A 16,750-nucleotide genomic window follows, 5' to 3' on the forward strand; every position below is an offset into this window, starting at 1 on the left:
AGCATTCTTATGTTGTCAGTATTGATGTTCTCCTATCTTGTCCAATTTTTTTAATATGCAGAAGTTAATCTTACCTGGCCATACATGGCTTGAATCCCAGCCAATTCCTACTGAATTAGCCAAAATTCAAGCCATGGTTGGCCCTGCTGGGTCCATCTGGCTCAACATAAGTCAATTTAAAAATTGAAGAAGCCGGTTGGATAATTGATGGCCAGGCAATCACTGCATCCTATCAGCATGGGCTCTGTGACTGTCTGAAAATAAAAGCAGGTTTTTCTTCCTACATTTGCATGGAGGAATGTAGCGCTACTCCCATAAACTACTAAATAAAAAAGAGCCCTGAGGAAGTCACATGGTACTGTGACGCAACACGTCGGCCTGATGTAGTGACGCATTTCCGGCGTGGCGGCCATCTTGGTACTCCTTGGTATACCCATGGTCACTTTCACATCCAAAAGCTTGGGTCTGGAGCTGCATTTCCGGCGTGGCGGCCATCTTGGTACTCCTTGGTACACCGATGGTCACTTTCACATCCAAAAGCATGGGTCTGGAGCTGCAAATTTGTACCTACTAATGTGAGTGCGCTATCTACTATGTACTGTTCAAGTATTAGCAATAAACATACTGCACAATGGGAGCTTGTGCTTTATGTTTTTGAATGAGATAATAGCGCAGTTATTTGACCCTGCCTGGAGAGGAGCCATTATTGGTGTGCTGACCCCTAAAGGGAGGTTTGTGAGTGGTGGGAGCTGATCTCGTGCGAGTGACAGCAGACTTGGAGGATCTGTGAGAGGGATCCAATCGAGCTCTTTGACCTGCAAGGGTCGAAGTTTTGAGGTGAGAGGCTGATCTAGCCGGTGGTCGAATTATCGCCTGTCAACCACTCACCCACGTGTTCACACAAATATCAGCACGAGTGTTTCATCCGAATGTGGTCATCCATGTGTGTTTTTTTGGACATTAAGAGCACAGAAATAGAGTTTTTTGTTGGGTGCAGTTGCACTTTTGTTTCTTCACTATTGTACACATTTTATGTACTCAATATTTGATCACTTAATGGGGAATTTGTAGTTATATGTGTGTATTAATATACACGTTTGCTCACATTTTATAGATTGTTTCATGAATCATTTATTATTTGAATGTGATTATATATATTCCTACAGCTGGAATTAATTTTTCACTTTCACCTTCACTGTTGAGCATTTTTGTGTCCACATAGAGGAGTGTCACGTGGTATTTGTTACTTATTAACATTTTTGATTATGTGGCATGTTTTCACTTAAATTTTCACTATAATACATATTATATGAATTTATTCCCCACTTATTATATTATAATTTATATTTTTTATTTAGTAGTTTATGGGAGTAGCGCTACATTCCTCCATGCAATTGTAAATAACCATTGGTATATGATTCAATGGTAGCAGCAGCTGCTCCCAATTAGGTTGCTTACACTAATAGTGTTTGAGCGCAGGATGTTCACAACATTATTTCTTCCTACATTCACTTTTTAGAGAAATCTAAATGTTGAAGGCTAACCTTTTGGTTTAACCAACTGCCCTGCACTTATCTCCCTACACTTGGAGCACACATCAACCCACATCTCCTCCTGTTCCTGTAAATTTCCTTTGGGCTACCTTCCAGATCACAGTTGGCTACCTTTGCATTCAACACCTGTCTACATTCTTCCTAGACTACCTTATAGTCTTGCATTTACGCTCTTTTTTGAAGTTTGAAGAAAGGAAGTCTAAAGCGATTGTAAAAGCTGAAGGTTTTGTATCTTCATGCATTCTATGCATGAAGGTAAAAAACCTTTTGTGTGCTGCCTCCCCCACAGCCCTTCCTAATACACACCTGAGCTCCTTCTCGTTCCAGTGATGTGCTCAGAAACCTTGGCTTTCCTGGGAATCCCTCTCCTCATTGGCCGAGACAGCATCAGGAGCTATTGATTCCCACTGCTGTCAATCACAGCCAGGGAGCCAATGAGGAGAGAGTGGGGGTGGGGCTAAGTAGCAGCTCTATGTGTCTTATGGATGCGTGGAGCAGGGCTCTGGAGCAATAGCAAGCAGCTTGCTATTGAGGCACTAATCATGGAGGAGGAGCCAGGAGTGCTAGCAGGGGACCCGAGTAGAAGATGATTGGGGCTTTGTTATTTATTTATTATTTTAAAGCTGAACCGTTATCACTTTAACCTTAGGTTGAGTAAAGGGTTCTTCACTGTTAGAGTAGTAAAAATGAGCAACTCCCTCCCTATGGAAGTGGTACTCACTTTGTTGACAAATTAGAAAAACTTTTAGATGTCTTCCTTAGGAAGCAGAATATACAGAGCTATGGGAATGGTTGGAGAATAACAATCACACCTACATATAGGTTGAACTCAATAGACCTGTGTATTTATTCAAGCTTAATGTAAATAATGTAACTATATAAATCAGTTCACTCTGGGTAATCTGGTGATTTAATTTAGACAGTGTGATTTGGCAATTTAAAATTTACCACGGATTCAACTACTTGCAATGCTAATATGATGTATCTATTTATCTATGCAGCTACAGTATATAAGGCTTTCTGGCATGTAGGTTGGTATAAAAATCATGAATAAGTAGCTAACATTTGATCCAAGTTCATATTCCATAAATATATGTCAAAACAATCAATGACACCTCAGTTAGTGTTTGACCATTATTGTTTCAGGTTAGTGCCACTGCTGTAAACCAAGCCCAAGATCAACCTTTTTTTTACTTAACAGAAGGGCTACATACAATATGCCACTCTTGCCCTACAATTTCTTTTTTACTAAACTTTTTATTATTATTATTATTATAATACAGGATTTATATAGCACCAACAGTTTGCTCAGCGCTTTACAATATAACGGGAGACAATACAGCAACAATACAGTTCAATACAGGAGGGACAGGAGGGCAATTAATATTTTATAACAATGTAAACTGGGTGTTCCAAGTGCTAACATATAAGATTCTTCAAGCTCCTCCTTCTAATGTGCGAGGAATGAAGATTATCTTGTGAGCTGGTGGGACGTTTTCAATGCCACTTTCTGCAGGAGAGATGTCGAGATCTTTGGGGTCCACCACTGATTTCAGGGTGAACTTTTGCAGGATAATGGTGAAGAAGAGGAAAAGCTGTAAGCGCACTAGACTCTCCGCAATGCAAGCTCTTTTTCCTACAATAATGAAATTATACAAGATTAGGTGGCACAGCTAAATACACAGATGAAATTCATATAAGGGAGCTATTTCCCCTGCCAAAGGATTTGTATTTCTGTTTGTTCAGTTCTGAGATTTACACATCTTTGCCACACAGCGCAGTCATGTCTGGCAAGGCAGGTGTCAGCGACTGACTGGCGGTAGCCTCTAGCAGCCCACTGGCAGGAATCCCTCAGGGCGTGGAGTCTAAGCCTCAGTCTGCTGGTTCACCAGAGCCCCTGATGGTGGGGATAGACTTGAAGCAGCCTGAGACCAGGTCATGACCCCAGAGGAACACCAGCTGTGGTAGAGGCGGAAGCCAATGGCGTAGAGCAGGTGAGAGCCAGATGTGAAGAGGTATGCTTGGTCAGATGGGCCGGGTCAGTAACAGCGGAGCAGACAGTGCAGAGCGGCAGGCAGAAGAATAACAGGTCACAAGCCGGGTTCAGTAACAGGAGGTCAGGCAATCAGGAACAGGTAGAGAATAGTCAGGACTTAGCCAGGGGTCAGAGCAGGAGAAGGCAGCAGTATCAGGAACAGGCTGGGTCGGCAACAAGGTATCAGGAACACAGGAGTAATCAGGAACAGGGCAAGACCATAAGGCGATTTGGAGATGCACAGGGCAGGTTTAAATAGGCCGCCCTGTGCTCTCATTGGTGCGGCCGCGATCGCTAGTGCGCATGTGCGGCCGCCACCGCTATTGCCTAGTATTCAGTGCTCGCTGGATCGAAAGAGTCGGCGCTCTGCGCATGCGCGCACCGCCGAGGCGCCGGGATCCCTGACAGCAGGAGACCTGAATTTTATCTGTTTAAGTTAAGTAACACTTACAGGTCTTGTCCCACCCCCAGCCTGTGACTGGACAGTTAAAGGAAACAGCAGACTGAGAAGCCTACCTTTGTGATTCTGATCTGTCTATCAGAATGCCCCTTGATTGGTGCATAAGTACAGCAGCACAACTATTTGGCTGTTTTTTTTCCCCTTTCCCGGAGATATCACTGCTAGCTCCACCCAATTGTGCTGTGATTGGTCAAAGCATTGCACCTGACCTGTGGTCAGGTGCATTGCTTTGGCCAATCACAATGCACTGTTTGCCCACCGAATGCTCTTACCATTTGTGTGCTCGCCGAACACATGAACGGCCGATGTTCAAGTTGAACTTACGATTGACTCGAACATCAAGGCCATCACTAACACTAAGTCCAATTTATTGTGCCTGTATTTTTTTAATAATATGTTTTTATTAAATTTTTCAATATAAATTTAAAAATATGCAAAATAACACATACTGTACATAAATAAATAAAAAGGGGGAAGAAAAGAAAGAGAAGGAAAAAAAAATAAAGTCCTCCAATCTACATTAACTCACCGGCCAATTTATTAGGCACACCTGTTCAATTGCTTAGTAACACAAACTGCTAATCAGCCAATCACATGGCAGCAACTCAATGCATTTAGGCATCTAGACAAGGTGAAGACAACTTGCTGAAGTTCAAACTGAGCATCAGATTGGGTAAGAAAGGGGATTTAAGTGACTTTGAACATGTCATGATTGTTGGTGCCAAACGGGCTGGTCTGAGTATTTCAAAAACTGCTGATCTACTGGGATTTTCACACACAACCATCTCTAGGGTTTACAGAGAATGGTCTGAAAAAGAGAAAGTATCCAGTGAGCTGCAGTTGTGTGGAGAATATGGCATGTTGATGTCAGAGGTCAGAGGAGAATGGGCAGACTGGTTGCTGTGACATTCAGATGGTAGGGTCAGAATTTGACGTAAACAACATGAAAGCATGGATCCATCCTGCCTTGTATCAATGGTTCAGGCTGGTGGTGGTGTAGTAATGTAGGGGAACTTTTCTTGGCACGAGCAAGGTGTACCTAATAAAGTGGCCGTTGAGTGTAGATTGCACTGATTTGTCCACTACCATAGAGAATAGGAAAGCTAGGATGTGTTTAAGACAAAGCCAAATCCTGAGTGACTCTGAGACCCACAAAGTTCCTAAATATAGCTAAAAGTATTACAACGCTTTATTACCTGCAGCAAATGGTAGGAATGCATTATTTTTTTGAAATTTGCCATTTTCATCCAAGAAATTCTTGATATTGAATTCTCCAGGATTTTCAAAATGTGTGGGGTCCCGTAATGATGTGGTCAACATGGGAAGCACATTGGTACCCTGTAAATTAAATAGGCATTTCCCAGATAGTTAATAATACTAGATGTTGCTGTAAAACATAATTTTAATGTGAATACACAGATTGTTCTGTGCCTTGCCACCATTGGAACAAACAATAAAATATTAAAGAAAATCAAAACATTGAAAAGTGTTAAAGGGAATTAAAGTCTTTTCAATACACATAACAGATAAAATAAATCAGCTTAAAGGAGAAGTACAACCGAAGCTCGTTTGGCTGTAGTTCTGTGGATCACAGGCAGGGGCGGACTGACAACTCATGGGGCCCCCGGGCAATTGGGGATCATGGGGCCCCTGTGTCCTTGCCCAAACTCAAAAAAGCCTATGAAAAAGGTACCAGGGGCATCTCATGGGGCCCCCTACTGACCCCTGGCCCTCAGGCAATGCCCGAGTTTCCAAATGGTTAGACCACCCCTGATCACAGGAGTGCAGTTCGTTCTGCACTCCCGTGACCCGTTTTCAGCTGACAGTGGGATAAAGTTCTTTGTCAGCTGATGTCACAAAGCCATCCAGGCTGGGGAAAGATCCCGATTTTAAAGTCGGGATCCACCCAGGTGAATTTAAAATATTGAATGAAATAATGAATTTTAAAATAAGTAAGTACACTGTTTTTTTTGTACCGGCTATACAGGCTAAGTAGGAGGAGAGGGGCAGGGAACATTTTTAAGAATAGTTATAGTTAGGCTTTTCTCCTACTTTAATGAATATACACTTTTCTTTCCCTTTTAACATTTACAGATTTTTTTTTTTATTTGCTCATAATGCAAATTCTACTTTAAAACCTAACTCTCTCCAAAATACAGTATTTAATTTTGTTCAAATATTTTTATTAGAGGGTAGCAAGTCAGACATACAATATCAGAGTAACAACACAAAAGTGGATATGACTTGGGGGATAAGGAGACTGTGCATGAGATCATCTGGCTACAATCACAGTAGGGTGTTTGTAGCACATATGGCAATAGCTCAAAAGGGTGTAGATGCACCTACATCCTATAGTGAAAAATATGGGGCAGCACAGTGGCTAAATGATAAGCACTTCCACCTGGCAGTACTGGGGTCGTTGGTTCAAATCCCAACCGTGGCACCACCTGCCTGGAGTTTACATGTTCTCCCTGTGCCTGCGTGGGTTTCCTCCAGGTACTCCGGTTTCCTCCCACACTCCAAAGACATGCTGGTAGGTTAATTGGCTCCTGTCTAAATTGGCCCTAGTATGTGTATGCATGAATGTAGGTTAGGGAACTTAGATTGTATGCCCCTTGAGGGTTAGGGACTGATGTGAATGTACAATATATATATGTAAAGCGCTGCATAAATTGATGGCGCTATATAAGTACCTGAAATAAATAATATACAGGTATAGGGATATGCAAGAACAAAAGAGTAGGTATTCATACAATTTGAGAGAATGGGGGCATCAGGAGATACAAAGAACATCAAATATCTATTATCAAGAATCACAAGTCCATCTGCTTGCGGGTGCGGGTCACAGTATGAGTGCGGTTTATCACAGTCATCTATAGAGTGTAGGCGGCTGCCACAAAGGGTGATGTGCAAGAAGGCAAGGATTAGAGCAATGTATGGCCAGGTTATCCAAAGGGGGATAAGGGAACGGGGGTAGAGAGCGACAGGGGAAGGTAAGGGTGGTGGGAGAAAGGGCAGCAGACAAGGATATAGGGAAATAAAAGAAGGAAGGGAGCGGGGGTAGCAGCCCCGAGGGAAAGTTAGATCCAATTATTAAGAAAAAGGGGAAGGAGAAGGGGGATCAACAATAGTGGGTGCATTTTGCATGGGAAGAGCAAAGAATCATCAACAAAGTATTACATTTTTATTTTGGATGAAATGGAGAAGGGTTGTAGCTTCTGTAAGCTCTTAAATTCTGTCTGTGTCCTTATGGGAAAGATGTCCTCTGAATTCCTGGCAGGACAGGAGATGGGTAGAGGGGGCAAAAAGGCAAACCAAAAGCACACTTATAGTAGAGTAGAAAGGAATAGGAATTTCTGACAACATCTTCAGGCTCCATGCATACTAGCATTTTTTAGCTAAAAAAACACTGGGAAAAACACTGGATAAAAAACGCTGATGATAGCAGTTTTTAGTAGTGTTTTAGTAGCGCTCAGAAGTGTTTAGGAGCATTAGGAGCATTAGCATTTTAATAGCGTTTTTACTGTAGAGGAAAAAGGAAAAAAAGCTAGAAAAACGGTTGTTGGTAGCATTTTAGTAGCATTTAACAGTGTTTAGGAGCATTTGTAGTTCTTTGGACCGTTTTTCCAGCTGAAAAAAATGTTAAACAAATTTTTTTTTCTGCTCCTAGACACTGAAGCTCATAAAATGCTACTAGCCTAGTGTAGTGTGCATGGACACATAGGATAACACTATTTAGCTTCTAGGAGCAGAAAAAAATATCTAACAGTAGCTTTTAGGAGCTTAAAAATGATAGTGTGCTTAGGAGCAGAAAAAATTGTTTTTGTAGGGTTTTTGGGAGCTGCAGAAAAATACTGAGAGCTCCAAAGCACTCCTAACAGCTTTTTTCGAGCGTTTTTTTTTCTTCATGTACTCTAAAAAGTCTATAAAAACACTAATGCTCCTAAACGCTTCTAAATGCTACTAAAACACTACTACAAACCGGCACAAAAATGCTGTTATCAACATTTTTCATCCAGCATTTTCTTCTAGCGCTTTTTGAGCTTATAAAAATGCTAGTGTGCATGGAGCCTCATTGTTGCTTTTGCCTTCCTATAATAACTGCACTCCTCAACTTGGGTGTCCCTGGAAGTGAGGGAACATCTCCCAAATGGGTCTGACAGAAATTGCAGCTCTGCCTCACTCTATTCAAAATTTAAAAAATGGCTGGAAATAGGTTTTGCCAGTGTTGTTGAAAACCCTCTAAGTATATCCAAACCCAGAAATTTAGAAATGGAATAATACAAGTTTGAATATGAGTTGTAGGCCAGTAGACTGGAGGCCTTTGAGAGTTTCTTCTGCATTATTTTGGAGCAGTCCTCATTGATGACACTCACTTACCTTAGGTATGGAGTAACCATGGAAAGTAACATCTCTGCTGGTAGCTCTGGCAAAACCCATTGGAAAGATGTCACTGTACCTCTGGATCTCATGAACAAGAGCGTTCATGTATGGCATCTTGCTCCGATCCTCTGATCTAGGTTCTCGGGCTTGGCCAATCACTTGTTCAATTTCCTCATGAAGCTTATCTATAAAATATCCAGACAAAAACCTTAGAAGTATTGCATTTTTATTTTTCATATTTCTTTCTTTTTTTTCTGTACAATTAGCAACATCACGTGTCATATCTGGCAATTTTGGGTTCAGATGAGCAGAAATTGTTCCTTTTTTGGGTCTTTCATAGTAGTCTAAAACCAAAATAGGAAGGTGACATTCTCTTCCTGCTTGACTGTGGAAAGTTGATGTTTTGCTTTTTTTATCTAAGCCACTGTTGTCACTAGCTCAAATTATTTCTACATATCTTCTTGTGGAGAATTCACTAAATAATGCACAATACAGACTTGCACCTGTTATTGAATTCTCCACGGGGATATATGGAGAACTTACAGGCCAGTGAGACAAAAGCAACAAGTGATACAAAGCAAGTAATCAAAAAACAAAAACAGCAAGACAACAGCAAACATATACACATATATCTCTGATATTATACAAAAAGTACATTGTGGAACAGAAATGGTTTGATTAAACCTAAAAGCACTATGCGGTTTCCCTGCATCAGCATTTTGAAAAATGTGCATGCACCTTGTTTCTGTGGGAAAAGTTCTCTGAAACCTCCCCTTGCTCTAGAAACTGGAGAAGTTTCTAGAAGTCAGTGGGTTGGGGTGAGAAGGAACTGGCCTGCATACTTAAGGGACCTTGGCCAACCCCCAAGCAGGAGGCTTGGCATGGGGCCAAAGAAGCCCTTAAATATTGAGCCTGATCAGCAGGGGTCAGTGTCAGGTGGAAGATGGAGTGAAGGCTGGAGTGTGGAGCCAGGGAGAGGGCCTGGGAAAGGGGCCTACCTACTGGCATGGTGCTAGAAAGGAGGATATCTCTGCCCCAATGTCTCCTGAGAGAGGACAGCCTGGGAAGCAGGGAAGGAGCCAGCCCAGCGTCAGGCCTGAGGATAGCCACCAACCCACTAAGCTTGCAGGAGAGACAGAGTGAGTAATCCTACACTCCCTGGGTATGATAAAGGGAAAGGGCAGTAAGGTAGAGAACCTAACTAGCTCCTCACCTGGGATTGTTTCAGGTTGGCAGCTTCTGGGCCCCCTTGCCCAGGGAATACCCTCAAGCAGCTGGGTGAAGAGGATGATTCATCTAGGGTCTGAGGAGGAACATGAGAGAGCTTTGGAGGCTCCTAAAGGAGAAACTATTTTAGCCCACATTTTTGTACATAATGTAGTTGCAGTTTCCTTGGGCATCCCGTACACCACTCCACCCTATCCAAATTCTATATCCCATAATAAAATCACAAAACCAAGTTAAAAAACTGTTTACTGACTCTAAATGCAACATGTGGAAACAAATGCGTGTTGCCTAGCTGTGCAGAGCTTTAGGGGGACCCAAAACTCAGCGACTCCTAAGGGGGTAGTGCTATGCTTTCATGAGGGCTTATGTACACTGGTGGCTATTGTTGGCTTCTATTCTTCCCACTATACGTCAATGTGAGTTCAAAAACAACTCATAGAAGCTCAGTGCAACTTAGAAACAGCTTCATAAACTTTAGAAGTAAATTCATACAACTTGGAAGCAGCTTGGAAAAGCTTCTTAAGCAAATTAAATCCAAATTAAATGTGGCTCAAGTGGGCAGCACAGTGGCTAAATGGTTAGCACTTCCACCTGGCAGCACTAGGGTCATTGTTTCAAATCCTAACCACAGCAACACCTGCCTGGAGTTTGCATGTTCTCCCCGTGCCTGCATGGGTTTCCTCCAGGTACTCCAGTTTTTTCCCACACTCCAAAATACATGCTGTTGGTGAATTGGCTCCTGTCTAAATTGGCCCTAGTATGTGTATGTATGAATGAATGAGTTAGGGACCTTAGATTGTACACCCCTTGAGGGTTAGGGACTGATGTGAATGTACAATATATATGTAAAGCGCTGCGTAAATTGACAGCATTATATAAGTACCTGAAATAAATAATAATAATAAATAAAAGCAAATTGGATGTTTACTTTGCAATGTAATTTTCCCCTAACCTAAAATTTACTTTGCATAGGATACCTAATCACATGCAAGGAAAAAAAAAAAACAAATTTTTCTTGAATGTTTCTATGATGGAAATCAGCAGAGCTTCACTAAACTAAGATAAAATTCCCTTGTATATTGAACAGCCTGTTTGCCTTTAGCAGGGGCGGACTGACAACTCATGGGGCCCCTGGGCAATAAGGGATCATGGGACCCCTGTGTCCTTACCCAAACTCAAAAAAGCCTATGAAAAAGATACCAGGGACATCTCATAGGGCCCCCTACTGACCCCGGGCCCTCGGGCAGTGCCCGAGTTTCCAAATAGTCAGTCCGCCCCTGGCCTTTAGTAAATTAACCACAAAGTATCTAATAAGCACTTGAAAGAATGTAGCATTTGACTCTCAATAATATGACATCTAGTATTGTACCTTGTAGCTTGGGATGCTTTATCAGTATTAAGTATCCAAAGTTTACAGTAACGGCAGTGCTTTCTGTTCCCCCTAAGAACATATCAAAGATTGATGCATGCAGGTTTCTTACAGTAAATGGTGTATTTACACCGAAATTCTTTTCCTCCTGTAAAGGAAAATAGAGATCCGGGGACGGAAAGAAAAAGAGGGAGAGTTTTAGATCTAAAATGTTTACCATATTGTGCTGCCATTTTAAAATTCAGACAGTGCTAGGTCACAATAAGAATTATTTACTAAAACTGGAGAGTTCAAAATCTGGAGCAGTTCTGCATAGGAACCAATCAGCTTCCAGGTTTTATTGCCAAAGCTTAACTTAACAAGCTGAAGTTAGAAGCTGATTGGCTGCCATGTACAGCTGCACCAGATTCTGCAGTCTCCAGTTTTAGTAAATGAACCCCATTGTGTGCTTATGGAGCCCGCTAGTGTGTTCTCTGTGTTATGTGTTCAGGGAGTTAAAGTAGATGGAAATGCTGCTTGGATGGTATTAGATTTGTAAAAGCATGCTGCATGACAAATAATTGTATTTTTTATTCAAAAATGTTCTGTACAAAATTTTTTTTATCCTTATTGATTTCCTGCAGCCTTTTTCTCAACACCTTTATGTCTGCATGCATTCCAGATCAGCAACTGCTGCATGTCATTTCTCAGGGCGGACTATTTAAAGTGTTACTAAACGCGGGACCATGCATTCACTATATCAGGTCTCCCCGGACCCTGCATTCACTATATCAGGTCTCCCCGGACCCTGCATTCACTATATCAGGTCTCCCCGGACCCTGCATTCACTATATCAGGTCTCCCCGGACCCTGCATTCACTATATCAGGTCTCCCCAGACCCTGCATTCACTATATCAGGTCTCCCCAGACCCTGCATTCACTATATCAGGTCTCCTCAGACCCTGCATTCACTATATCTGGTCTCCCAGGACCCTGCATTCACTATATCTGGTCTCCTCAGACCCTGCATTCACTATATCTGGTCTCCCCAGACCCTGCATTCACTATATCCGGTCTCCCCAGACCCTGCATTCACTATATCTGGTCTCCCCAGACCCTGCATTCACTATATCTGGTCTCCCCGGACCCTGCATTCACTATATCCGCTCTCCCCAGACCCTGCATTCACTATATCCGGTCTCCCTGGACCCTGCATTCACTATATCAGGTCTCCCCGCACCCTGCATTCACTATATCCGGTCTCCCTGGACCCTGCATTCACTATATCTGGTCTCCCTGGACCCTGCATTCACTATATCTGCTCTCCCCAGACCCTGCATTCACTATATCCGGTCTCCCCAGACCCTGCATTCACTATATCTGGTCTCCCCGGACCCTGCATTCACTATATCCGCTCTCCCAGAACCCTGCATTCAGTATATCCGGTCTCCCCGAACACTGCATTCACTACATCCGCTCTCCCAGGACCGTGCATTCACTATATCCGGTCTCCCCGGACCTTGCATTCACTATATCCGCTCTCGCAGAACCCTGCATTCACTATATCTGGTCTCCCCGGACCCTGCATTCACTATATCTGGTCTCCCAGGACCCTGCATTCACTATATCCGCTCTCCCAGAACCCTGCAGTCACTATATCTGGTCTCCCCAGACCCTGCATTCACTATATCTGGTCTCCCACAGTACACAGAACCTGAAAATGCAATTATTTTACTAAATATAAACTTCTGAATACTTTTTTTTTTTATTTTACTAAATATAAACTTCTGACCCTGCATTCACTATATTAGGTCTCCCCGGACCCCGCATTCACTATATCTGGTCTCCCAGGACCCTGCATTCACTATATCTGGTCTCCCCGGACCCTGCATTCACTATATTAGGTCTCCCCAGACCCTGCATTCACTATATCAGGTCTCCCCGGACCCTGCATTCACTATATCTGGTCTCCCCAGACCCTGCATTCACTATATCAGGTCTCCTCGGACCCTGCATTCACTATATTAGGTCTCTCCGGACCCCGCATTCACTATATTAGGTCTCCCCGGACCCTGCATTCACTATATCTGGTCTCCCAGGATCCTGCATTCACTATATCTGGTCTCCCCAGACCCTGCATTCACTATATCTGGTCTCCCCAGACCCTGCATTCACTATATCAGGTCTCCCCGGACCCTGCATTCACTATATCTGGTCTCCCCAGACCCTGCATTCACTATATCTGGTCTCCCCGGACCCTGCATTCACTATATCCGCTCTCCCCAGACCCTGCATTCACTATATCTGGTCTCCCCGGACCCTGCAGTCACTATATCTGGTCTCCCCAGACCCTGCATTCACTATATCTGGTCTCCCACAGTACACAGAACCTGAAAATGCAATTATTTTACTAAATATAAACTTCTGAATACTTTTTCTCATCAGCAGTAAGAGCAGTCTTGTGACTTCTATTTGTGTCCAGCAGAGTGAATGGCCCTGTGCTGATCACATGCACTCTCCCAAGAAAAAAAAAATAAAAACCTCTCTAGCAATACACACCAAACTGAGCATGGGCAGAGTGTCTCTACGCAATATGTCTTATCAGGAGATAAGTAGGGGACACTGGAAGAAGGGGAGGATCAGAGAAGTCAGGATGAAACAGCATTTTTACACAATGCAGAGGTTCCACAGTGAGTATAACAAGCATGCTTTACTGCATATACAGACTGATTTTAATGTTGGGAGTTTAGTAACACTTTAATGAATGCTGCAGATTTAAAAGTGCCTCAAATTACTTTTAAAATGCAGTTTGATATTTTAGTGATTGGGTTTACATATGCCTAAAGCATTTTTTTTTTTTTGAACGCACCAAACTTGCGTTCAGGAGTGGAATTAATCAGCGTTTCAAACGCCAAATGCTTGTAAATGATTGTAAACGAGGCTAACCGTGTTTGTAAGCGTTTGCATTTGGAAAATATTTTTAACTCTTCCATATCCAGATGCTGTCCAGAGCCTTTTTTCATCATGAATAATGCATGCAAAGCATTTTCCCGGTACTCAAATGGACCCGGTACACCATACTTAGAGGTTTCGTATGAAAGAAAATATGTTAGACATTGCTGCAATAATTTCTGCACAGAAATGAGCCGGAACACATCCAAACACCACAAAAAAAAACAGCTAATCTCAACACATTCAAAACGCTAACACTGACGCAGGGGCGGACTGACCATTTGGAAACTCGGGCACTGCCCGAGGGCCCGGGGTCAGTAGGGGGCCCCATGAGATGCCCCTGGTACCTTTTTCATAGTTTTTTTTGTTTGGGCAAAGACACAGGGGCCCCATGATCCCCTATTGCCCGGGGCCCCATGAGTTGTCAGTCCGTCCCTGCACTGACGTATAAAGCCGTTCATAACACTGCCCCAAACTACATCACCGATCTGGTCTCTAAATATCACCCAAACCGTACTCTCCACTCCTCACATGATCTCCTACTCTCTAGCTTCCTTGTCTTCTCCTCCCATGCTCGTCTCCAGGACTTCTCCAGGGCTTCCCCCATCCTCTGGAACTCCCCACCCCAATCCATCAAACTATCACCTACTCTGCTCACCTTTAGGCACACTCTGAAAACCGATCTCTTCAGGGAAGCCTACCCCGCACTCAGCTAATACTGATCTCCTCCACTCTTCCTACCACTCCATCCCCCACAGCTATTTCCTCCTGTACCACTATCCCCTCCCTCCTAGATTGTAAGCTCCAAGGAGGAGGGCCCTTCGAACCCCTTTTGTATTCAATCGTATTGTTACTGTACTGTCTCGTGTACTGTCTCCCACCATAATGTAAAGCGCTGAGAAAACTGTCGGCGCTATATAAATCCTGTATAATAATAATAATAATAACACATACTGCTCTCTCTGCTTCTGCTCACTCTATTTCTCTCAAACTGTCAGAAATAGTTAATTTTTTACTGTTTTTCAGTGCATTCTGGGCATTTTGGAAGGTCTCCTCAGGTTATCTTTAAAAAACGTTTCTAAACGCAAATGCTCATAAACGTAGTATGCAAACGCGGCTAAACAGACGTTTTTTAACCTACGGTTTCCATCGTTCAGAAGTGTTTTCCAAACGTCCCGTGTGCATGGAGCCTTAGATGTCATTGACCTCAGCACTACAGTTGTGTCTCTGCCCTCCTCTCCTGTTCTACCTCCTTCCGAAAACTGATCCACTGTGGACCACTTTCTTAGAGACTGCCACTGTGTAAACCTAGCCTAATGGGACCCTGGACATTGATAAATATTACAGGGGTTCTAATCTTTTCCCACTCTACCCAAAACTAGAAAATACATTATGGCTTGACATACACAAGAGTTTCATGATCTCCTCTCTTCTTGTATCTCCACTCTGATTTAGCAGAGCTTACCTATGCCCTCCATAGCCTACAATGCAATGCTACAAACACAGAAAGACCAAATACTAAAGCAGAACACAAAGGGATAGTTGATCCACATAATTCATTTCAGATTTCCAGGCAGAGGAGTAATCTGATCTGGTACTGGTGACAAAAGCTGAAGATTGAATTTTGCAGTAATACAACAGCTGACGCCATTCAGATTGATCTGAAAGGTAATTTTGGAATTTTTATTCTTTGAATGGTTTGGTTTCACAGAAAATGTCATGCAGCAGGTCTGAGTGGAAATGAGGAGGTGATTCAAGTGTATAATAGTATGTATGACTACCTCTATGCCCTTCCCCTTCTGCTTTTAGCAGGTGTCATACTCCTAGAGGTCTCTAGAAATTCCTTGCATTGCAGCCCTGGGAGTATCCATGTCCATTAAAATATATCTAAAGTCAAAAACCATTTTTTTTTCAGTTTTGAAAGTTTATTTCTGTCTGTGTCACTGATGAGAGTCATCTTAATTTTTCATGGTTACCGTTGTCAGTGAAACAGAAAGTCGGGTCATACAACATTTTACAGCTGTCACCAGAAGGAATAAAGAAGAATGTGATGAGACTTTGGGGTAGGGCCCTGTACTTCTTTGGTGCAGTTGCAGTGTGATCTTGTGGTTCTATAGTCCTCAATGGACACGCATCAAAATCTACATGCATTTTTTGATACATTTTTTGTGTGATTTGTGATGGCTGTTAGGAGCCGGCACCCGTGACCATCCCTACAACCCTAGACTAGACATACGTTTATCCTTTGCAGTGTGCGTGTTCTTTGGGGGGGCTGCAATGACAGATTTTGCCTAATTCCTGGAGGTCAGATTTAAAGATCAACTCTTGTCTTCCCCCATGGGTGGCTACGCTCCCCCTAGAAGATCACCATCCCTACAACCCTAGACTAGACATACGTTTAACCTTTGCAGTGTGCGTGTTTTTTTGGGGGGGGTTGCAATGACAGATTTTGCCTAATTCCTGGAGGTCAGATTTAAAGATCAACTCTTGTCTTCCCCCATGGGTGGCTACGCTCCCCTAGAAGATCAACCTCCCTACAACCCTAGACTAGACATACGTTTATCCTTTGCAGTGTGCGTGTTTGGGGGGGGGCACTGCAATGACAGATTTTGCCTAATTCCTGGAGGTCAGATTTAAAGACCAACTCTTGTCTTCCCCCATGGGTGGCTACCCTCCCTCTACACCAAAACTGTATTTTTTGCTTTTTTTAAATATACTTACCTTTTTTTTAAAGTCCTACAGCTGGTCACATGACACACATGATCATCTCCAGTGGTGGCCAGTCTTCTGA

The 16,750-nt window shown here is 42.9% G+C and overlaps 1 protein-coding gene across 1 annotated transcript in view; it reads right to left on the reverse strand.

Moving 5' to 3' along the window:
• Positions 1-2,372: 2,372 nt before the first annotated feature.
• Positions 2,373-16,750, reverse strand: part of LOC149445150 (cytochrome P450 2A6-like) — a 47,918-nt gene continuing 33,540 nt past the window's right edge. The window contains exons 6-9 of the mRNA XM_089654211.1: positions 11,028-11,175; positions 8,429-8,616; positions 5,245-5,386; positions 2,373-3,189 (exon numbers count right to left, since the gene is read on the reverse strand). Coding sequence (XP_089510337.1) covers positions 2,990-3,189; positions 5,245-5,386; positions 8,429-8,616; positions 11,028-11,175 — 678 coding nt within the window. The 3' untranslated portion in view covers positions 2,373-2,989. The remainder of the gene's footprint in view (positions 3,190-5,244; positions 5,387-8,428; positions 8,617-11,027; positions 11,176-16,750) is intronic.

The sequence above is a fragment of the Staurois parvus genome, unplaced genomic scaffold, assembly GCF_062004578.1.
Source record: "Staurois parvus isolate SC_StPar_1 unplaced genomic scaffold, SC_StPar_1.0 ptg000746l, whole genome shotgun sequence".
NCBI lineage: Eukaryota > Metazoa > Chordata > Amphibia > Anura > Ranidae > Staurois > Staurois parvus.